Genomic DNA, 24006 nt, shown 5'->3' with positions numbered 1-24006 from the left:
AGTCTTTGTAAAAAAAGGTAATATCTTACAACAATCTTCAGCAACAAGTCTTTATAGATAAGGTAATTTCTTACAAGTCTTTAAAGGGGGCAAAAATAAAAAGGTAATTTCACCCCTGTTAACTTTTAGATAATTATGGACAACACTTTTTGCGAAAAAAAACATATTACAAAAATATGAACACCGGCCAATGAAGCTTGTGGATTAACATGTTCATATAGTGTACCTATTGGATAGAATCCTCGTCCATGCTTCATTGATAACCTCTTATATGAGGAATATGGACTCAGTGATGCATCCAGTTTCTCTCCTCCATGATCTCCTGGCCTTGCCCCACAAACATATGTCTTCTACTTGAGGCTTGGAGCCAACTAATTCATCATATTTAAGAGCTCAACATGATGTCAACATAGCATTCAGAAAGGCAAAAACCATTGACAGTCCTTATTACCAACAATCATTGCAGGAACACTTTCCTACTCTGAAATGGTGAAATCGAATGCCATCTTTGATGATGATCTCATGGTTTCGTACCAAAGACATATATTTTGCAGCAGTGTGACAGTCAGTACACATTCTTGTGTTCTTAATCACCCTAATTGGTGTACTACTTTTCATCTTCATCAGCCCATAAGTAATAGCCAACTTCTCAGTGTGACTAAGCAGCACCTTATCCTTCTCAACCTCATCTATGTTCTGATATACACAGCTGATGTCAGGCACATATCCCACTTTCTTCATCTCAGAAACCAAATTATATAACTCAAAATATATCTCTCCTGCATCGGGATGTGGCTTCCCTTCTGCAGAGAAAAAATGAATCTTGCAATCGATTTGTATCCAGCTCCACACTTGGAGGTTCTTTACCCCTAAAACACCCATCAAGTCTTTAACACGCTTCACATCCTCCCATCTGTTCGAAATGGCATATAAATTCATCATAAGAACATAATTAGCAGAATTATGTGGTTCTAACTCAAATAGTTTCTTCGCTGCAAATTCCGCATACTCAATGTTATTATGGATTTTGCAGGATCCAAGAAGAGCACCCCAAATGGTAGCATCTGGCTTTAGTGGCATATTTCGAATGAAATCCCGTGCTTCATCAAGATAACCAGCTCTCCCTAGAAGATCTACCATGCAAGAATAATGCTCAATTGTTGGGATTATATTATAATACATGCTCATACCATCAAAGTATTTCCATCCTTCATCAACTAGACCTGCATTCTTGCAACCAGAGAGGATAGCTGTAAAGGTTATAGAATCTGGTTGGACACCCACTCCACACATCTCATCAAATAGCGAAATCACTTCTCTTCCAAAGCCATAAATGGCAAACCCCATGATCATGCAATTCCAAGAGGCTAATGTTTTGTTCTGAATCTTTTTGAAAACCTTGTGGGCATTTTTTAATTTGCCCGACTTACTATACATGTCGATAAGTGCAGTGCCTACATATAAGTCTTCAGTGAAACCATCTTTTACACTGAGACAGTGTATCTCTTCACCCTTCTGCAACAAAGATAGGCCTGCACAAGTTCGAAGTAAGCTGGATATGGTGGCTGGGTTGGGTTTGATACCTTCTTCCAGCATTTGGATGAAAAACTCAAAAGAGTCCCTATAGCTTTCATTCTGTGAACAGCCAGATATCAGAGCAGTCCATGATACAACATTAGGAGTTAATCCAAAACTTCTGATGCGATGAATCACAGCCAGAGCTTCCTTACTGCAACCCCACATTGAATACCCAGAAACTAGGCAATTCCATGTCACTAAATCGGGTTTGATTCCTTCCTTTTTCATTTGGCTCAATAGCTTTTCAGCATCTTCAAAAAGCCCCTTGTAGGAATACCCAGAAATTAATGAATTCCAGGCAAAAATATTTCTGTTCTTCATATTGTTAAAAACCACACGAGCATTAGTTAAGCAATTGTTCTTCACATACATGTCCAACAATGAAGTTCCTACATATACATCATTGTCAAGCACATTTCGTATCACATAGCCATGAATTTCTTTCCCCATATTAATGAAGCCCAGTTTGATAACTGCTTTAATAACACTGGTGATAGAGCCTGAATTCAGTCTCAAGCCCACACCTTGCATTCTCTGCAAAATGTTTAGGACTTCTTTATATGAGCCATGAAGAGAATGGCCTGACAAAAGGCAATTCCAAGTTACAATGTCTGGTCTTACACCAGAAACTTCCATTTCGTGAAAAAGATTCCTAGCATCATTCAAACAACCAAGTCCAGCATAACCCGAGATAATTGAGTTCCATGAAGATAAGTTACGATCTCTCATTGACTCAAAAACTATCCTAGCTAGTTCAAGTCTGTCATTTTTGGAGTACATGCTAATCAGTGAATTGCAAATTGATAAATTGAATTCAAGTCCACATCGTAAAACAAACCCATGAATTTGCTTTCCTTCATTGAGAGCTCCCATTTTAACACAAGTTTGCAGTACTTTCACAATTGTTCCACCATAGACTTTCCCACCTGACATATTCATATCCCGAAATAACTCTAGAGCTTCCATCCATCTTTCATTCCTCAAATTTGCCATGATAATCTCATTCCACAGGGGATCTTCTGTATCCGGCATTTCATCAAACGCTTGATTTGCACTCTCAATGCTCCAACAACTCCCATAAAAGTTTATCAGTGCAGAGTTCAAATACAAATCCAAGACAAAGCCCCTCTTGATCAAACAAGCATGAATCTCCACTCCAAGCCACAAATCCATTAACCTGGCACAAATTCTTAAAACCAAGGCCAGAACTTTACTATCAAACACCACTCCTCCACAATAAAAGTCTCTGAAAACCACAAGAATATCATGAGTATCACCACCAAAACTTGTAAACTCTTGCAAAATAGAATTCCAATCCCATATAAGATGGTTTCTGGAAAAACCCAGAAAGAGTATTACCATTGCAGCCGACTTAAAATCACCAAATTCTAAGTAATATGCGATCAAACTCTTTCCAATGGTATCCCAACTGGGTTTGTTAGACAATTTTATGATCTGGGCATGCACTGCTTTCACAGAATTCAGAGATGTTATCTCACTGATCATGCTCGAGGAGACTTTCCACGAAGAGGAAGGAAGAGAAGCAAGGATTGGAGTTTCCGGAGAAGTAGTGTCTGTGACAGAGTGAGCAAGAGCAAGAGAAGTGAAGGACTGGCTTTTATGTGGCTTGTGGTTGTGGTTGTGGTTGTGAGTGAGTGTTGGGTTTTGAAGGATATGAGGGTTAAGGTGGTGAAATGGAGCTATTTTGTCCATGGAGGTTTGACTTTTGAGAGAACTGGTAAGAATGCAAAGGTAGTCTGGTTGGGCTGATTAGCCTTAGCTTTAGCTTTGAAGAAATGGCGCGCAGGGAGCAGAGGAATTTTTGGTTAGCGAAGGATGGATGGAATGAAAAGTTTGATAAATATGAGCATAATTGTGGATAAGGTTTATACTATATTTTATACAATTATCCTCGTGCTTTGTTCGGAGACATGGAGGTCTCAAGTTTGAATCATACAATGAGAGAGAAATAATTTCATGTTTTCGGCTCATACTCACTAGCATCCTTGATTGGTAGGTGCACAGCTATAATTCATCTAGATCTTCCGTTCCAGCAAACCTGAGCCCACCAAGTAGAGTATTACTATAGTCATGCTCAAGTAAATGATATTAACTCAAGTCACTTTTCATAAAAAAAGAAGCAAAAATGTGCTCTTGAACCGAGCTGGAATAGTTACAAATTACAATCCGCTTCTGTTTCATTAACACATACGACAACAACAACAAAAAGGAAAACATAATGTTTTTATCCATTTAGAAAGCGGAAACAAAAACGAAATCAAAATGTCTATTTTTTTCCTTCCTCTGAGCAAGAAAATAAGCCTCCCTGTTTTAAATTTTTATACACGGCCGTGAGCACATTTAGTTTAGTTTAGTTTTTGTTTTGGTAACTAATAAATGAAATGAATGGATGAGATTTATAAGCCGTCATCCTAAACCAGTTTAGAAATAGCTAAGGCTGTTTACTCATTCCTTGGAAATGTTGATATAATGTAGCTCAGTCTAAAAGCCATACAGACCCCTAGTTAAGTAAGGAGGACACAATGTAGACTATGATGAGCTTCATGATATTTTGCTGTTTCTGAATGCCGCTCTTGATCAACATCATTGAGTCTGGCTGGAGGAGAGACTTTGAATTTTTTTTACTAATATGTGGTCTATATGAAATATGTACACCTTTAATACCATCGTAGATTATATAGAGAGTAAGAACAAAGCAAATTCATTGAGAATCAGGATAACTGAATGCTGTAGTATATACAATAACCTGAATGAGGCTTCAGAAACATTGATAGCCATAAGGGGAAAGAACAATAACCTCAACCACAGATTCTTGGTAAAAAAAAAGAAACAAATTTGGACTTGAATTTCTGCATGTCAACCTTTTTCAAGTATCATTCTAATTAATTTACATAGCAGTATTCCAAATTTATCACGTGTGAAAGAAGAGAAGACAACCTTAGCAGCTTTGTTTTTGGAAAACAATATATATATATATATATATATATTCTGTGGGGGACTTCAATTAGTCACTAATTATATCATTAAATTCATGAGTATTTTGTGGGTTTCAGTTAGTTCAACTAATAAAATCTCTATTTGTTGAATAACATATTTGAGATTCTAGTTCTGCCTACACCAAAAATCAAGTAATGTCTTATTTTGATGATATTGGGCAATCATCAAGAGCAGACGCTATAGGTGAAACTCTACCTTTTAAAAAAAAAAAAGATTCATGAGTTTTTGAAAGCAAAATTTTATGTAAAACTTTATATAGGATTGCAAACAAAGTGGACGAGTGGAGTGGTAGGTTGATGATCTTGAATGAGCCTCTGAAGGAGCTGAAGAAGAATCGAGGTTGAGCAATTTTTTTCATCTATAGAGTGCTCATGAGTCTACCAAACCATGTAGTAGCCCTTAAAAATTAAGGACTGCAGTTTCAAACTTTGGATGTTATATTTAGCAGACAATCTCCAACAAGGAAAAATATACGTAACAATAACAGAATCTATCTGGTGTATATGCAAATGAATCTTGTGATTAGTAACCTCAAAATAGTTCAGATTGGCACTAAACAGAAGCATTTCAAGGGCTGAGAAGCTCAATCAAGAAGTCGAGCTGACAAAGCAAATTAAAGGGATAGTGATATACCTTTGAATCTTTGGGCTAGAACCATCAGAAATCATGACAAATTTTGTTCAGTCTGCCTAAAACTTCAAGCTTCTGCTTATTTAAAGAAGTATTGTGGGAAAGTGACTCAGTTGCAACTGTTAGATCATAAACTGAGCTTTCAATTCAAGGGGCAGCTTATTCCCACCCCCAACAAGTGCTTCCAGCCTGCCGCTTCCCTATGTGGAGTTCACCAAGATGGAAGCCGTTGAGGGAGTGTGAACAACCAGTGCCTTGAAGATCATTGTATGGAGAACAATGACTTGGCTTGCCTGACTTGACAAGAATAAGCAAGAACCTTTCTGTAGGCCACAATGGCCTGGCATACTTGTTAGCAAGCTAGATACCTACTTATAGAATAAAAGAGGTTTGTTTTGCCACAAGAATGACATTTCCTAGTATTTCCAACAAAGATATCCAGAGTTCAAATCCGCTCTCCTACTTAAAATGTATCCTTAAAAATATGTTTGTGTCTAAATGCACACATAATAAAGGCAACATTCAATATTTACTTCCTCAAGCCTGTCAACAACAATTCCTAATATCTGCTTTGGTAGGAACATATCAAGAGTTTGGAACATGTGTACCAGTTTTTAGTCTAATAACCAAATTTCCAAGCCAATTAATCAAGCAAAATTCTCTAACCTATCAGATTTCAGTCTGCCTAATGTCAAAGGTCTTGCTTTAAAAATGTTATCAATTCACACCACATACTTGAGGTCATGAAGAAAATTATAACTAATGCTAGCGTGTTATCATTCATCAAATGCCATGAGAAACAAATCCACCTATCATACAATTTTCAGCATCTCATCCCTAAGTCCCTAACCTTCTGGAAGATGACTAATCTGTTAACAATTCACTGTATGCTGTAGGAAAATGGCATGGAACTGCAAGCTGTGCCACATCTGACCCCTTACCTTCTCAAGAAACTAAATAATTCAATTAAAAAGAGAGAATGACAAGCGGAGGAGGGGGCAGACATAAGAATAACAACTTATTTATTAGGATTTTTAATAATCAAACTACATCATATGTGCAGACACTCATTCCTTTGTTCTTTTCTAACTGTTTTTCACCCTGACAAGAATAGGGGAACAAAGAAATCCTCCAACAAACTTCAGATTTAACATCTAACAACATCTTTGCATTCTTCTAACTGTTTTTCAGTCCAATGACCCTGACAACATCTTTTCATTCTTCATACTCATACAGTCACACTTCAACAATAAAACAGGTAAGGTTAAATTGTAACTTGATGGTGCACAACGAAAATAAGAAATAAGAAAACTAACTGAGCTAAGGTATTGCAAGCAGAAAAGTAGGTAGAGACAAGTAGATATAGCATGAAAAGTAGAAATTAATGGTAAATTACTATGATTAATTTAGTTATATTTGTTTGCATACAAATGAACCAAAAAAGTTATCCAAAAAAAAAAAAAAAAAAAACTTGATGAACCAAAAAAGCTCAGCAATTTATTCTCGCTATAATATTTCTTGGGTTTCTGAAAAGTTCTTGAAGCTACAATCATATCAGGCAGTTTCATATTGGAGAGAGACCTCATAGTTAACCAAATATCAGATAGCAAAAATCAAAGCTTTAGTATATAACTTACTCATAGGAGGAGAGAGAAGGGGGGGGGGGGGGTGGTGGTGAAATACCCTCACTTTCTTATAATCAGAGTATCAACCACCAAGTAAGACTTCAAAGGATCAAAGATGTGTGCATGACCTTGGATATTGAAATCAGGGCTTGACATTATGAGCAGTCTGATTCACTGAAGTCAGTAAGTCCAGGATGGTTACTTGAAACTAAAAGCACCTCCTAATGTGAAACCACAAAGCATTATCTATTCTATTCAATGAACCTAATAATCCTTTATTCCATACTACTGATGACAGAAACAAAATGCAAAGTTGGCTGGGTTTAGGACAAAGATAATCATCAAATTCTAAAGACCTTGACAGTCTCACATTATTTTTTTTTTTAATATATAAGTACATCTCACATCAATTTTACAACCAGTTGAGCTGGATGCCCGAGCCCAGTTTTGCCATATCACTTTTTATCATAACTCTTTCCATAGGCAGAATAATCTTTAAAAACAACTCAGACCAGCACATTGAATGGATGGAAGAATAATAGTACATACCAAGCTAAATTTATTACGCACTTAGAAAGGATATGTTTTACTTCACTATATTTCTAGAAGCATAAACCATTAACTTAGAAACAGCTGCAAAGACTTACCATTGGCTCAAAATTTTCAGTTCAGTGCTCTTATTAAGTATCTCTAAATATGTTTCATACAGGCAGAGAATAATATGAGATAACTAACTTATGCCTTCGCTCCTATTAAAGATTGTCCTGAACGATAAATGTTGGGAAGGAGTCCTGGCCTTACAATGGTACAGGCTGCTGAGCCTTGCAAAGTAGATTGCATATTTCTCTGAAGCGGTAAAGGAGAATAAACACTGCTTGTAAGTCAGTCCAAGAGCACAGCATAAGGGCCATTTGGTGAATGTCTCTAGGTTGGAGCCTTCAAAAGAAAGCAGCCATCTATAAAATTTACCAACGTTCTCTTGGCCTACCATCAGGGAGCACAGGAACAAGATCCTTCTCCTCATCTTTTTTTGAGTTGTCAACCTGTTTAATTGGTTTGCTCACTCCAATCTTCACAGTTTCACCATCTTCATCGAAATCTGGAGGCATGTCATCATCATCTTCATCACCCCAATTGTCTTCATAATCTTCATCGTCATTGTCATCATCAAACCCATCATTGCTCATTAAATTATCAACATCAGACCACTCTTCTTCTCCCTCCTCACTGCTTCCATTATTTCCTTCTGGCCCACCCTCCTCATCTGTTCTGGGAGAACCCCTTTTTGGAAATCGAGGAACAGCAACAAGAGAACGAATTTTCTCTTTTATTAGCAACAAACGATCCTTCTCTATCAAGTGAGAATCACGATATGCTTCCCTGAGGAAAACTGAATCCCTATCCCCTTTCAAGGACACATAAAACATATCAGGGTGCCTTATTAGCATCCCTCTCAGCTGCTGAGAGAACCTAAACTCCTCTCGAAAATGAGTGAGGTGATCCACAAGAGTTCTCTTCTCAACAGTGAGGCTTAAAATCTCATGAATAACCCCACAAGCGTGTTTCTCTTTCTCAGGCGTGCCTGACCTGAGTGCTGAGAAATCAGAGTAAGGCGATATGTAAGGCATTTCTCTAAACACAGATACCCTCCTCATCTCACCCTTGGAAAGACTGAGACCCTTGGGTAGCAATACTCTTTTGAACCTTGGGGGCCTATCAATAATCAAATTCTTCTCTTCTAGTTCTCTAGCTCTATTTTCCTCCTCAGTTAACTCAGCCGCTGAAACTGCAAGCTCGGGATCCCAATGAGTCAATTCCAATGCAGGACCTCGTTCAGTCGGAACAACCCTGAAGTATTGCGGGTACCTATGACAAATAGTGTTACGAAATTCGAATGGCAGCCCAAGATCAGTCCTCAAATGGGCAATCTTCTCCAACAAGATCCGCTTATCCAACGACATCATCAACAATTTCCTCAATTTAACAACCAACAAATCCTCCATCTCGTTCCTAATCTTCACCTCCTCCAAATAAAGCCTTTCAGCTTCAGGTGTCAACTTGAATTTCAATGAAAAAACCCCTTCTTCCTCGATATCGAACACCGCAGGGAATTTCCTTAACAAAGCAATAAACCGTCGCTTCTTGTCAAGACCCAATTCCCTTCTGTACTTACCTAGCTCTCTAAGAGACATAATTCTATCAGGTTGACTCACTAGAATCTTCCTTATCTTCAACACTAGTTTCAGCTTCTTGTCCCTTTGTATGACATTGTCAAAAGGAAGCTCTTTTCTTCTCTTCACAACAGCTCTAATGGGTCCGGGTCCAAATGGGGTTTTTCTCAGATTACTCAAACTAACACTATTACTACTTTGTTGCAAAACTAAACTTGTGCCCCAAAACTGTGACCTGTCTGATGGGGAGAAATGGGATTTTACTGAAAGTTTGGGGTTTTGAAGAAAAGGATATTTGTATGAGATAAATAATGGTGAGGAAGTAGATGGAGAACAAAGCAAGTGTTGGGGTTTCATTGTGAGGCAGAGTTACACTAACAAAGAGAAATAATATATAATCTATAGGAATCGAAAAAGAAAAGAAATACAGGGGGAGGGACAGAAATGAAAATAGAGAGTTACAGAGGCACACCGAGGGAAGGGAGCAAGACCAAGCCGAGCGAGTAGGAGAGTGAGCCCTTCACAAGTGTCAAGTTGAACAAAATGAAGAAGAAGCAGAGAAAATAGAACAAGATGGAGAAACCGAGAGAGAGAGCTCTGGTGAGTGGTGACTCCAGCCCTTTTGAATGAGAATATTGAGAAGGGTGTGAGGGCAACGGAAATAGATGAGGTAGGAGAATTAATATTAACAAGTTTGTGGATCGTTTTTTTTATTATTGATTTTTATGAGGTGATCTCGGTGATATATACTGTACATATTAGTGAGAAAAAAAAATGTAAAAATCAGATAGAAATTATTTAAAAGATTTAGATATTTTTTGCAAACACTATAAGCTGTATAAAATTATTATAATAACAATAATTATTTATTTATGACATCACGGTCTGTCCATAAAACCATTTTTATTTTAGTTCTTTATTCATACCGGTTTTTAAAATCATGCATAAATCATTTGTTATATATGGGGTGTGTGTTGCTGAATGTGTCTATGTGTGTTATTATTATTATTTTTTTTTATATTTTTTTTATGAAACTATGTTTGTGCTTTTTCTCCTAAAAAAATGTGTGATTTTTTTTTTTTTTAATACAAGATAGAAATTCTACTTTAGCCTAATTTAAGTATATATGTGTGTAAAACTCTGTTTTGGAGACTTGAATCTCAGCTCTTATACCCCTACTCCATAAGAACTTTGTACTTATGAAATGACTATCATGCGCGACGGTAGTTTATTAAATTTTAGAATTAATAAATCTTAACTATATATAAATTTTAAATATTATATTATTTTATATTATTCTATATATATATATATATATATATATATATATATATTAAATTGGCTAATGTTTACCTTAACTATATATATAAATTGGCTAATATTTACCACATTTTTGTATATAGGGTCTGTTTGGATAGAACTTATTTTGCTGAAATTGAAAACTGAAAACACTGTAACAAAATAATTTTTAAATATGTGAATAGTACCGTAGGACCCATTTTTAATGAAAAAGTTGTTGAAAAGTGTAATTTGTGGGTCCGTGAACAGTGCATACGTGCACTGTTCACTGCTGAAAGTCAACATTTGCGGTTATTGTTCAATGAACAGTAACCGCAATACTCCAAAACGCGTGAAAAAAAAAAAAAAAAAGAACAAAAACGCAGGAACAAAACGCAACGCAGCTTATAAGTGAACCCAAACACACACATAATGTACATTTTATATGGTACTATTCATGTTTTTTCGTATATATATATTTAAGTTTTTTTATTTGTAGTTAGAAATTTTTTACCAATATTTTCAAAAATATTAATTAAAAATGCACTTTTTTAAATCTTAATTTTTTAAAAAGCACACTTCTTCAAACAGTTAACTTAAACAAACACGGTGTCTTTTCTTGTAATCCTCACCATTTGTTAGAGCACTCACATCATTTCGTATATAATAGCATAATGACTAAACTTTGCACATCCAATTCCAAAATCTAGTGTATAATTCGTGTAGATACACGGTACAATTAAAAACAACACAATTACACATATATGAATTCAATTATACCTTGTTTAAGTCATAGATATATACATAAGTTTTACTCTTTCTTTCTTTTCTTTTTTTTTTTTATTTTATTTTATTTTTTGGATATACACATGAATTTACTCTTTTTTATTGAATTTTTTTTTATGGTTTATTTATATTAGACTTCTCATCTTTTGCACAACATTAACTCACTTAGAAATTAAAGAATATATATAGATAGGACACGTAGCGCAAAATTAGACAACAATTAGAATCCAATTTGAAATCTAATTAGATTTTCTCTTAGTTTTACCTATTAATAGATAGATAGATAGATAGATAGATTATCCACGTTAGACTATGAGCAAGGATTTGTTGCATACTAGGCATACTAGGTTGCTGGAGTTGCTGCATACTAGGGTAGGTGGCAAAAACTGAAGTGACACATCTCTAGGGCTAAATTTGTTGAGAGATCTTTTGTTGCAAAATTTGTTTTGTATTTTTTGTCTAAATGAAAATTTTACGAAATAGATACGGTGTTTCTGTACCTCCTAGCTATAAGTTCTGTTATGGATAGTTTTGGGGTTAGAGAGCTTAACTAAGTAGAACATGTACCCTTGAAGGGTTATTAAGTCGTTTTTTTTTTTTTTTCGTTGATTTTATTTTTTATCCTTGTTTATTGTTTCTTTATTTGATCTGTATTTTTTTTCCCTTTTAATGTGGGTCTAAATGCAAGGGTGGATGTTCTTATATATGTTTTGCTTAATCCTTAAGGAGCTTGGAAAAAAGACTAAACAAGAGCAGTTTTCTAGGAATGAAGATTGGGGAAAATTACTCATTCAGGGGTCGATGGAGAGGAAACTCAGGTTTATGTTGCTGTTGCAGATCATGTTACCAAGATAGAGCCAATACTTGAAGGGAGTCTAGGATTGGCTTGGAGGCATCAGTAAATTGATGATAGTTAGATTAAATTTCTTAGTATGTCATAAGGTTATCAAATAAAGACTTCCAAGTCTTTAGAAAGATTTAGTAGGTGGTTCAACTTATATTTTGGTTTATTAGCAGTTCAGTTTATTTGTTGTTATCAGTTGAGCTTGTAATTGGATAGTGAAGAATGTGTTTAAGCTGTGAAGCATGAGTAATAAAAACAAGCTGATTTTAGAAGAAACTGTCTTTCACTTCTTTCTTATAAAGTGGACTATTGCTACATCTAAATTTATGGATGTATCTTCCTAAAACCAATCAGATATTTTTCTCCGCAACTTGTATTTTGGTTTATTAGCAGTTAAGTTTATTTGTTGTTTCTCATTTTTCCTTCTTACCCATAAAATCCTTTTTATCATATATTCAAAGGCTTCATCTTGTTAACACACTCAATAAGAGGCTAAAAGCCCCAATTTTATGCAAAAACCAAATTTCTTTCAAACATATGTGCCATTGAATTCAAAGCATTATTGTGCCTAAAAGAGTCAGTTCTTTTGCTAGAAATTAAAGGAAAGACTAGAGGTTTGGCTCAAAAGAAAGATTTTTTTTAGTTAAATTCAGAAACTTTGTTGCAATGACAATAAATCTTTATGTACAACCAATAAATGCTGCATACATAACACTGCTAATAAACAAGGGTTCTATTGACGTAAAGACTTCGATTACAAGGCACAATTTTACAGATAATTGAAAGCACTTGATATGAATGGCATCCTCCTATACATCAACAGTTCGCATTGGTGACTAAAATGTAGCAAGAAATTCGTATTTTGGAACTTCTAAGATTCTATAGAGAAAGTTGTGAACCTATGTTTCATTAAGCCATACAAGGACAAGGGTCAGGGATAGTTGTCAAATTTTTAATTAATTAATTAAAAATTTTTTTTTTTTTGAGAATCAGATAATTGTCAAATTTGATTGCATGAGACCAAAACCTAAAAATAAGAAACTACTTTCCAATTTGAAATTGTAAAATAGACTATATATAGTCCTCATACCAATATTTAAGAGAAACTATTCATACAAAACAAAATTGACAGATTACCCTAGATAAATCGAATTGATACTGGTGTGAAACAGAACTCATTGACCAATTGAAAATAATTTTTAGGACCAAAATTCAATGAAGACAGAATTAGATTATCTACTTCAACCTCATGCACCCTAAACCAAATAAGTTTCACAATTGATTTTCAAATAAAATAAAATAAAATAAAACAATCATACATTTTAGTACAACCAGTATAAACTAAAAAAATTCATTTTTTCTTTATTAAGGAAAAAAAAAGGGTTACATTTCCTAATTTCCTTTTCATTTATAGTATGATCTATATTTGCTCCCATGGAAATGAAAGAAAACATTGAATATGCCCACCTTACCTTTTCTTCTTGTTATTATGGTTGTGTGCAATTTCCTGCTACTACTTATTCCTTTTTTTTCTTCAAAGCTGTGCTAGCTCCTACACCACTCCAATTTCTTCATCTCCCTTGTTTCTTATGTTCTCCTTCAATTCTTTTTGCCTTCTTCCTTACCCTCTCAACATTTGTATCCACAACAACCTCTTTGATCAATCTTGCCACCTCTTCTCTTTCAAGCTTCCCATTCAAGTCTCTCTTCACTTCTATAGCCATCGGGAAAAAAACGCGGCTGTAGAACCAGTTTTTTGTAGTGTTGGTGGGTTATCTCCAGTCTCTCAAGAAGTATCTACTCCTCGGGCTTCTCAAGCAGACTATCCTCCTCGGTTTCATTGACTAGGTTATCCTAATTGGATTGGGCCTGATTTGGGGAATAGTTGGGTCCAGTTGTTCCCCGAGAGGATTCCTACTTCATGATTCCTTTTCTTCGGACTTCCCCCTCGCACAATATATATATTATTATTTATTATTTTTTTCTAAGAAAGAACCATTCCAACCATTCATACCCAATACACAATGAGAAAATACTATGGATCCCAATATGATTCGGGGCCCAACAATGCCTAATTCTTAGAAAAATAGGACATGATAAAGTGGAAACACAATAATTAATTAATAATTAAAATATATTCTTTGATTTATTTTATATAAGTTTAGAGATATATTATGGGATCTTTAAATGTTTACATTTTACTTATAATGTAAATTGTAAGGGCTAGAATTAGACTTTCAGCCCACCAATAATGGATGATGGCCCAATAGACCTCAAACAATATATTTGTTTGTTAAAGAGTGGATTTCTACAAAAAGAAGATTCAGCAAAATCAATTATGGACCTCAATAGATTGGATTCATGCCAAGAAGACAAAAAAGACACAATTAAGTCAAGAATAACACTCTTCGGACAAGTTCGAGGATGAAGTGTTCTTATATTCACTTAAGTTTATTTAGGTACAAGATGTTCTTCTGTTTTTTTCTCTCTTAGATTACATGCCCAGTTTTCATGGAGTCCTTTCCCTTATATAGTCTTACTCTTTTTGATCACAACCTTCCACTTGTTGATTAGGTAGATGATCTCCTTGATGCTTGTCCCATCAAAGTCCTCCTAGAGGCTTTGTGTGTAGCTCTGAGACTAAATATCACTGTTCAGGCATCATTTCCACATAAATGTGGCTAGTTGGTTAAGTGCAGAACATTTAATGTGGTGGTAGCAGCATTCTTCTCAAATATTTCTGAGTTTACTGTTGACTCCTTTCTTTGAAGCTTATCCTCAAAAAGTATGGTTGCCTCTTTCATGGTATCCTTTAGGCGGCCGGGCACCAACCTTCCACTATGCTCCCCGAGGATGCTTGGCTCCTCGGGAGACACCACTTGTTTGTTGCTATTTGTTCTTGTCCTCGGCCTTTATCCTCTTTACTTATCTTACTGTTTGATCATCCTCGGGCTCTTCTGCATCCTCGGGCATCACCTACAGCCCAATTCCCCTACTCGGTTCTTTTATCCCCACAATAGCCCCTAAAAACTCCAGTTTTCTTCTCTTTTGAGGAAAAATAGGGTTTTGATCTTGGATATCAAACTTCACACGTTAGGTAAACATTCCCACGTGGTAACGTCTTTTCACTTACTCTGTACACGTCCCTAACGCTTCGGCATCCGCAACGCTTCATTAATTGCTTCACACGACGCCCTGTCCCCTATGTTCTATGGTGTGATGATAATCCTATGGTAGGGATCCTCCATAGAAATCCGAGCGGGAAATTTCCCACTCATCCTACCTTCCTATATAAAGTGTGTGGAGAAATCAGTTCCTCCATTTTTCGAACCTTCAATCTTTCAAGAAGCATTTCGAGGTGCTCCTTTCTTACTGTAAGTGCCCTTTAGCTCGTATACTAAATTTTAGGACCCTTTCCTCCTCAGCCTCTTATTCTTCACCTCACTTTTCAACAGTCCTCTTTTATTCCTCAAATGGGTAGGTTTGCTCGGTACAATGACCCACCTAGAGTCTCCATACGACACTGCCTTCTTGGTGAATGTCACAAGCTAAGATCAGAAGGAGATGTGGTGATTCCTATGATCACCTTTATAAAGGGAGGGATACAGATTCCCATGGGGAGAGTGACTAGAGACTTTTTGATTGCCCATAGACTCTGTTCGACCCAATGTTCCCCCAACCTATTTAGGATATTAGGTAGTGTGGACGCCCTTAACGAAAATATGGGAGTAAATCTTACCCATCACGATGTCAACTGGGTGTATAATTGCCAACACCTTAAGGGTATGGGGTACTATCTCAAAACTAGGGTCCCTGAAGTCAAGCTCATCTCGTGTCTTCCCGAATCTAACAAGGGGACCAAGATTTTTTAATTATCTCGGGTAAGTAGCATGATGGTCTTCATTGTCCGACATGAGAGGGACAACCAGGTGGGGTGTTCTAGGTTTTAGTACCCTGTTTCAATAGTGAACACTTCAATTTCACAGTTTCTTCTTTCTTTTCTTGTAGTTCGGAGACGTGCTTCTTTTTACTTATCAAACCCCTCCTCTAACTAATCCTTTGCTTTTTTTTTTTTTGGATGTTTGCAGACAAGAATTTCCTAGCCCCCAATTTCAACCTTGTTAACGAGTCATATCTCACCAGAATACTCAAATCTGAGATTTTTCTCCGTATGGACGGATAGCTGCACGTGCTACTCACGTCATCCTCAAATACAAGCTGATTTCGACTAGCTTTCATTCCCCCAAGTACGTCATCAAGGTGAAGGATCCCGGGCTACATTGAATCAATGTCGTAGTACCCAGGTTCCTCAGTAGCCCTTCACTTGAAGGTACTCAGTAGATTGAGTTGCCTATATAGCATGTTTCCAAGGAAGAAGCCACCTCCTCACATTTAGTTCCCAAAAAAGAAACGATCAGAGTAATTGAGGTTATAGATTCTGAAGAGGATTTTGAGGTCTTTGATCAGCCATTCCCCATTGAGTCTCCACACGCTACCTTCTCCCATTTACCTTCTGCTCAAGTAAGTAGCAGTCAAGAGCCATTTGAGGTTCCAGAAGCCATGGTGCTCCAGCGGAGAAAGAAAACTAGCCTCTTCGAGCTTTTGGAATCATATGCTGGAAGGTCTACTCCTGAGGTGGCTGCCCAACCCTGGCCTCCAACTCCCCTTCCTACCCATACTTCCCCCTCTTGAACAAATAGACAAAAAGAGAGAGGAAGGGTAAGGATGTGTTCAAAGAGGGTGGAGTTGTTCCGTCCAAAGAACTTGAGCCCCAAAAAGGGATGAAAATCACCAAAGGGGCACAAAGAAAGACCTCAGCTGAGGGTATAGGCACAGAGATAGTATCTAAGTGTCGCCCTAGGGTTCCGACCTGGAACCCACCACTCGAGCTGGATGGAGCCCCACTCCCCTTGGACTCTTCCATTAGGGACTTCCAAAAAGGCAAAGTCGGCTACGTAGCCAACGCATTGGAATAGCCCTTGCTTTTGCCCTAAGACATGGCTGACCTGAGGACTCTTAAAAAGTATGAGGTGTTCCTAACACTGAAGAGGGACTTGGCCATGGTATGCACTTCAGTCTATTTCTTATATCACACATACATACATTCACTTTGCTGCTTTCTTCTAGGCAATTCAGACATTAAACATCGTTGAGGAATGGGTAGATAATGCTCATGCTCAGTTGAAGAACGAGGAGGCACACCACGTAGCTACTGTCAAGACTCTGGTTGTGGCCGAGAAAAAGACTATGACCTTGGCACCAAGTTGATTGAGGTAGATAGAAAGAAAAAAAATGTTGAGGCTGCACTAGCTGGCGCTGAGAAGCAAGTCGAGGATCAATGTTTATAGCTTCGCAAGGCCGAGGAGCAATTGGCCATTACTCGTGAACAAATCGAGGCTTAGAAAAAAGAGCTAGAGAAGAAAGCGAGAGCTATCGCTCAGGCTGAACAGTTCGGCTATGACACTAGAGTGAAGGAAACAGAGGACGCTCTCAGGGCCCAGGTCACGGGAGTCTGCCGAGGCTATTGCTTACAAGTGTGGACCAAGGCATTAAATCTGGTCGGAGTAGGAGCTTCCTTGGATCTAAGGAAGATAAAGAATATTTTCTACCCTCCAACACTGCGAATAGCAGCCCCTCTAGCCTTCCAAGCAACCACTACCCCCAAGGCTCCCACAACTACTCAGCCTGCTAGCAAGGCCTCTACCACTACTTCATTTATTGCTAAAGCCTTTACAACCACTCAACTTGTTGGCGTGGGTACCACAAGGCCACTTCTGAACCCACATAGGTATCAAAAGGGAAAGAAGTTTCTTAGGGAAAGGAGGCTGCCACAAAAGCCACTTCGGAACCTCCAAAGACACCAAAAGAAAAAGAGGTTTCCCAGGGAAAAGAAGCTGAGCAGTCAGAGTCACCACCAACAACCAAAGTTGATCCTCCACCAACAGCCAAAGAGGCTTCCAAGGAGAAAGAGGCAACCAAGAACAAAGCGCCTGAACCTTCTTAGTTTGCAACTAAGGCCGACCCCCCTCCACTTACTATTAGCTAGGGCATTGTAACTCTAGTTTATACTTTTTTTTTTTTAATAAGTTGTTTCCAGAAAGGAAGTGATACAAAGTGTAATGTACTCTCCTTGTTTTTCCCAAGGGAAGATTCTATGATTCAATGAAAAGTCTCAGTTTTTATTCAATGAAAAGTTTCAATTCCTTCAATGCATGTGCTACTATTCTACCCTTTTTTTAAAGCATAATACATATTGTTATCAACTTCATCTCAATCATGGCTACATTTGAATGTATGAAAATGACTTGTAAGTCCCTAAAGATTGTCAATTGGCACAAAACTATTCTAGTATATTCATAAATACCCAAGCAACAAAGCAAAGGAAATACTTAATAAAATACTTATGTACTTGATATTTAATCAAATGAAGGGTGTTAATGCACTCGAGGCGTGTAATCTGAGAAGCAATGCATAATGAAATTATGTTTATCACCAAAGAATATTTCATAGATTTACTTTCAAATGCTTTAAGTGATGCTCATGGAGTTTTCTTTATTTAGGGTGCTGTACTAAGAGTCTCTATTATCCATTAATGATAAATCAGGTGCTAATTTACCCAAGGTAGGTGATCTGTGGAATCAAACCTGATCGAGGTTCTGTTTAGCCCTCAACGATAGGCTAGGTTTTAATTTACTCAAGGCAGGTGATCCGAGGAATCAAACTCGACCAAGGTTCTGTTTAACACTTAGAAAAGTAAAAAACATATATTTACCCAAGATATGTGGTCCGAGGAACCAAGCATAACCGAGGTTCTGTTTAACATTTAGAAAAGTAAAAAGCATTAATTTACCTAAGGTATGTGGTTCGAGGAACTAGGCATAACCGAGGTTCTGTTTAACACTTAAAAAAGTAAAAAACATTAATTTACCCAAAGTAGGTGGTCCGAGGAACTAGGCATAACTGAGGTACTGTTTAACACTTAGAGTAGTAAAAAGCAAATTGGGCAACAATAATGGAAATAAAGGATGGCAAGAATGCCTTTCATTAATAATAGTACCTTCGAAGGTTATTTACATTCCATGGACATGGTACAACATTTTCATCTAAATCTTCCAAAAAATAAGCTCCTATCCCGGCCATCGAAGTGATGTGGTATGACCCTTCCCAATTAGGTCCTAGTTTCCCTCAGGATGGGTTCTTTGTGTAAAGTTGTAATTTACAACTATGTATTTGTTGGCTTTTATTTTGTGTCAAATTTGATTGTAATTATGTTCAATCTTATGTACCTTGTATTTCATGTGGGTTTTATTTGTAAGGGTTGTGTGTGTGAGAGAGAGAGAGTGTGAAGACTCAAGGCTATTGAAGACTAAAATTGTTTTCGTGGGTATCTCATGAGTAAGCTTCTCGCGAAGTGATGCATGTGCCCTGTACATGACTGGAATGCGAAGAGTCAGGATAGGATGGAGACAACTGGTTTTCACGAGTGTCTCGCGGGTAAGGCCTTCCCGCGAGACACCTGCGAAACATTCTGTTTTGCCAAATTGTCATTTCTGATACACTCTATCCTTACCCACACTATATTTACCCCCATTACCCACATATGTTGAGGAGTGCTTCTGAGAGAAAACCCTAGCCACAAACATTAAGAGTTAGAGATTGTTATACCCACAATTCTCTACACAATTACTTATGGATTTTCCTTAACTCCTACCTCTCCATTTCCATACCATTGAGAGGTTGATAGCTCAAACACTTACCACAACCTTTCAGAGTGTCAAGTGAGGTTTTGGTGCTATTGGGAATCATTGGAAGAAGCCAGGCTTTGGCAGATGCAATCGGGCGTATTGCGGGATCCAGAGAGCTAGAGAAGACATGGTTCTGAGAAACCTTGTTGGAGTAGGAGCTTGGAGTGCTTAGGTGCATTGGGTAGACTAGGCTTGGAAGATCTTTTGCTATTCATATATCCCAACTGATTGTCTAGTGGATCGATTACCACTTGGAGGGCGACGGAGAGGTTTTACGTCGAGTACTTCGGTTTCCTCTTCGATAACACATCGGCGTGTTATCTTGTGTTTGCTTTCTTCTTTCCTACTCTTTTTCCTTTCATTTTACTACTGTGTTATAATGATTATGGGTTAGAGTAGTTTGTTTGTTTATTCGCTCGCATTTACTCTTTTCCGCATTTTGTATAAGTTAGAGTAAAATCAATCGAGTCATAATCTTTAATTTGGGGGTCTAAATAGCTCTTGTGTTTTAACACATTTTCGAGCTATCAATTAGTATCAGAGCAAGTACACTCGTTGTGGTTTTATTACCTGAGTGTGATCCTTGACTCTTTTATGATGGACCGATTACAATTGCTCAATGCTCCACCATTCTTTGATGGGAGCAACTATGCGTTTTGTAAAGTCTGCATGAGGGCTTTCTTGTGTGCTATAGATGAGTCGGTATGGGACTCCGTCGAAAATGGGTATGTTAAACCCACGATAGCCAAGTCCAAGTAGGACAAGGCAGCTCTTGCATTGGCTAATGCAAACAATAAAGCTATTAACGCTATATTCTATGGTGTGTCTACTAATGAATTTCACAGGATATCACATGTGGAGACAACCAAGGAAGCTTGGACGATTCTTGAGACTACCTATGAGGGTACTAAGAAAGTCAAGGACACGAAGCTCTAAATGCTTACCACTAGATTTGAAGAGCTTAAGATGGGTGACGATGAGTCTTTCGATTCATTCTATGGGAAGCTCAATGAAATCGTAATTGCTAAGCTCAATCTTGGAGAGAAGATTGAGGATACTAAGGTGGTGAGAAAGATTTTGAGGTCCTTACCGGAGAGCTTCTGTGCGAAGGTCATAACTATAGATGAAAGTAAGGATTTGGATGAGATCAAAATCCAAGAACTCATTGGATCTCTCCAAACATATGAGTTGGGACTGCCTTCTCACAAGACGAGCAAATCTCTTACTCTCAAAACCATCACCGAGAGAATGGATGACTCCTCCGAAGAAGATGATGTGGAGAAGGAGGTAGCATTCCTTGCGAAGAACTTCTGAAAATTTCTGAAGATGAAAAACAGTGGGAAGCCATTTAGCAAAGGAAATTTTTCATCCTCCAAAGGTGATAGGAAGGAGTTCAAGAAGAAAGATGGAAAGGAGTTTCAATCCCTTCAAGGAATTGTGTGTCACGAATGCAATGGCCATGGACATCTCAAGAAGGAGTGTCCCAACTATTTGGGAGGTAAGGGTAAAGTGTTTGCCACTATCCTTAGTGATTCTAACAGCTCAAATTCAGACATGGAAGGAGAATGTGACAGTGAAGGAAACTACAGAGCCTTCATGACAATTGCCTCCATTGATTTAAAGAATGATTTGAGCAATTTGGTTGATGAACTTGGTAATATTTTTGAGGATAAGGAAATTGAAGAATTGGAAGATGAAGATGTGTGCCAAAATGAAGGGGAGATCAACCTTCAAGAAGTATATGATTCTCTACTGGAAGATTGTGGCAAATATGCCAAAATTGCGAATCTTGCTGTGAAAAAGATGAAAAAGGTTAAGGAAGAGTATAGGTGTATACTTGTGCAACACAAGGAAGTAAAGTGTGAAGTAGAAAGACTCAATGGATAGTTGGTTAAAGCTTATTCTAAGATCAAGTTTCTTGAACTTGAAATTATTCAAGCTAATGTCAAGGTTGAGCACATCTCTACCAAGAACTTGACAACGTGCTGTCCTCTAAAAAATCTTCTCATGATAAGACAGGTTTGGGCTATACAGGAGAAGGAAGTTCTAGCAGCGAATCCAAGAAGGAAGTAAGGTTCGTATCAGCCAAGAATGATGAGAAACTCAAAGAAGTGAAGCTTGAGATTAAGACCCCTGCTACTGTAGAATGAACCATTGGTGCAAGACCAAAGAAAAAAGGGAAATCATTACCCAAAAATCAAAGGGGGCCTCACGTGAAACATGTGTGTCATCATTGTGGCGTACAAGGGCACACAAGGCCTAATTGTTTCAAGTTTCATGCACTAAAAAGGGCTGACTCTATGCATGGTTAAGAAAGTTCAAAGAGAAGACCAAAGGGAGCACAAGCTAAGGGAGATAGTGAAGGATATCTCATTGGAGACGTTATGGAAATGCTAAAGAACATATCACTATGCCTTGCTAGCTTTACTTCGAGGTTTGAATGTTATGTAGGTCATATCCCACCATCTAAGGCTCTCACCCAAAATACTCGTAAAGAGTGGGTGAAGAAGAGTACCCATGCATGATCACTCTCTATGCCCATGCATTAATACTTCCGATATTTAGGGTCATAAGTTCATGCATCATGACATACATATTTCTCTTGTGTCATTGCTTCTAGTTTATAGCATGTTTCTTTTTCAAGTTTTGCTCTATTCTTGTTGTTTTGTTGATCTTACTTTTCTTGTCCTGTTTTTGAGTATGTACAAAAAATTCAAAAACCCATAAAATTTGAAAAATCTCTAAAACTTTTGATCACTTGTGTTGTGTATATCATATGTGAGTTTGGCCTACTACCATCGTACTAATGGCGTAGTGCATTTATGAGCTTAGCTTGATATGTATGCACATCTATCTGTGTGGGAGAAATCTTGAAAACTATGTGTGATTGTTGTAAATAGATTTTCAAGCTTGTCATGAATGATTGGTCAATAGTCTTGATGGTCTTGATACTTGCATAGCCTTGTACCTATATCTCTTCCTACTTTATTTTTATGTTTTTGCATTAGAGCTCACCAAATGTAAATCTCAAAACGAAAAAGAGATTATGAGCTACAAAAACCGTCGCACATACTAGTATTTAACTAGGAAAAAGGGAAAGCGACTTTTAAATTGAAATGTATGGTGCTCAAAAAGCCAAAGACTCACTCTCAATATTGAAATATCAAAAATTTCAAGTATCGATCACAAAATGAGATGTATTGTTCATAAATAATCAAATGTTATGATTTGTGTAGAAGCCAAATGAAAAGCTTATAAGATTTGTAATCATTTTCTTGTGGGAGGTTATATTCGTTCATTTCTATAATTGAGATAAACCGTTTGACTTAGTTCCAGTTGTGTATGACTTGATTGAATTGATCATTGAAGTTTCACTCTGGTCTAAGGATTATTCCACATTTGATACTCACCCACAACACACAAGTTTAGTTCAATTAATGCTTATCTCATTTGTGTGATTGTACATGCTCAAATATGATGTGTATGCTTAATTGCTTGCTGATCAAACCCAAAAAGATTTTTGAGTATTTTATATGTTTTTGAAAGTGATTTTATACTTTCATGCTTTAAATTTTTGTTCAAAATGCAATTTTGTGTTGTTCTTAAAAAACTGGTTCAGAGGCATTTTCGCGAGAAGCTCGCGACTAAGAGTTTCCTACGAAAAGAGTTTAAGGGAAAACTAAAAATTTCAAAATTTCATATAGAGAGTATCGTGATTGTCTCGTGACTATTTCGCGACCAAGCACTTCCCGCAAAAGTTTCTATGCTTTAGTGGTGTTTTTCGCTAGTAATTTCACGACTATCTAACCCATGAAAAACGCGTGTTTTCAGTTTTATAGGGCTGATGTGACAGTTTTTTAAAACACTATTTCCCTCTCATTGCTTCACTTGAACCTCTCTCAACCCAAAACTGATTTTCAATCAAACCTCGTCATTTTCAAGCTTGATTTCTGCACAATCAACTTAAAGGTATGTTTTTCTTAACATTTTTCTCATTTTTTTTCTAGATTATGCAGAAATTAACTTAGGGTTTTAAAATTGGGGATTTTTCGAAAAAGGGGTTGGGAACTTTGTTTTTGGGAAATTTTTTTCAAAATTTTGATTGGGCTGTGTCCCATTTGATTTATGTGTATCTGTGTTGGCCCCTTGTGGCAATTTAAACCTGTATTTAGGCATATTTCCATGTGTTCATGGCTTCATGCATTGCCCATATGTGTTTTGTACTGTTGCATGCCATGTGTTTGACAAAATGCTCAAGTGACATTTTTGTGGTGTTTTGGACTCAATTGAGATCCATTGTTTGGGTTTACCCTTGATTGAACTTGCTTGAC

General features: G+C 37.2%; 2 protein-coding genes across 3 annotated transcripts; both read right to left on the bottom strand.

Annotated features, from left to right (window-relative positions):
- Window positions 1-25: 25 nt before the first annotated feature.
- LOC126701537 (pentatricopeptide repeat-containing protein At4g01030, mitochondrial) lies at window positions 26-3567 on the bottom strand. Of its 2 annotated transcripts, XM_050399695.1 has the most exons (2): window positions 2938-3030; window positions 26-2824 (listed from the first exon to the last, which is right to left on the bottom strand). In XM_050399695.1, the coding sequence occupies exon 2, from the start codon at window positions 2749-2751 to the stop codon at window positions 448-450; it is 2304 nt and encodes a 767-aa protein (XP_050255652.1). In that variant the 5' UTR covers window positions 2752-2824; window positions 2938-3030; the 3' UTR covers window positions 26-447. The 2 variants fall into 2 exon arrangements, with proteins under 2 accessions (XP_050255652.1, XP_050255651.1); XM_050399694.1 differs by having other exon boundaries at window positions 26-3567.
- Window positions 3568-7469: 3902 nt separating this feature from the next.
- LOC126701536 (protein WHAT'S THIS FACTOR 1 homolog, chloroplastic) lies at window positions 7470-9684 on the bottom strand. Its single transcript, XM_050399693.1, has one exon. It carries the CDS (start codon window positions 9377-9379, stop codon window positions 7817-7819), a length of 1563 nt encoding a protein of 520 aa, XP_050255650.1. The 5' UTR covers window positions 9380-9684; the 3' UTR covers window positions 7470-7816.
- Between the last annotated feature and the right edge of the window lie 14322 nt (window positions 9685-24006).

This window comes from Quercus robur, chromosome 10, assembly GCF_932294415.1.
Source record: "Quercus robur chromosome 10, dhQueRobu3.1, whole genome shotgun sequence".
NCBI classification, from domain to species: Eukaryota; Viridiplantae; Streptophyta; class Magnoliopsida; order Fagales; family Fagaceae; genus Quercus; species Quercus robur.
This window is presented reverse-complemented; position numbering and strand designations above follow the sequence as displayed.

Bases quoted from the DNA above. Each gene is read 5' to 3' on its own strand.
- LOC126701537 (XM_050399694.1), bottom strand. From the start codon at position 3,291: ATGGACAAAATAGCTCCATTTCACCACCTTAACCCTCATATCCTTCAA.
- LOC126701536 (XM_050399693.1), bottom strand. From the start codon at position 9,379: ATGAAACCCCAACACTTGCTTTGTTCTCCATCTACTTCCTCACCATTA.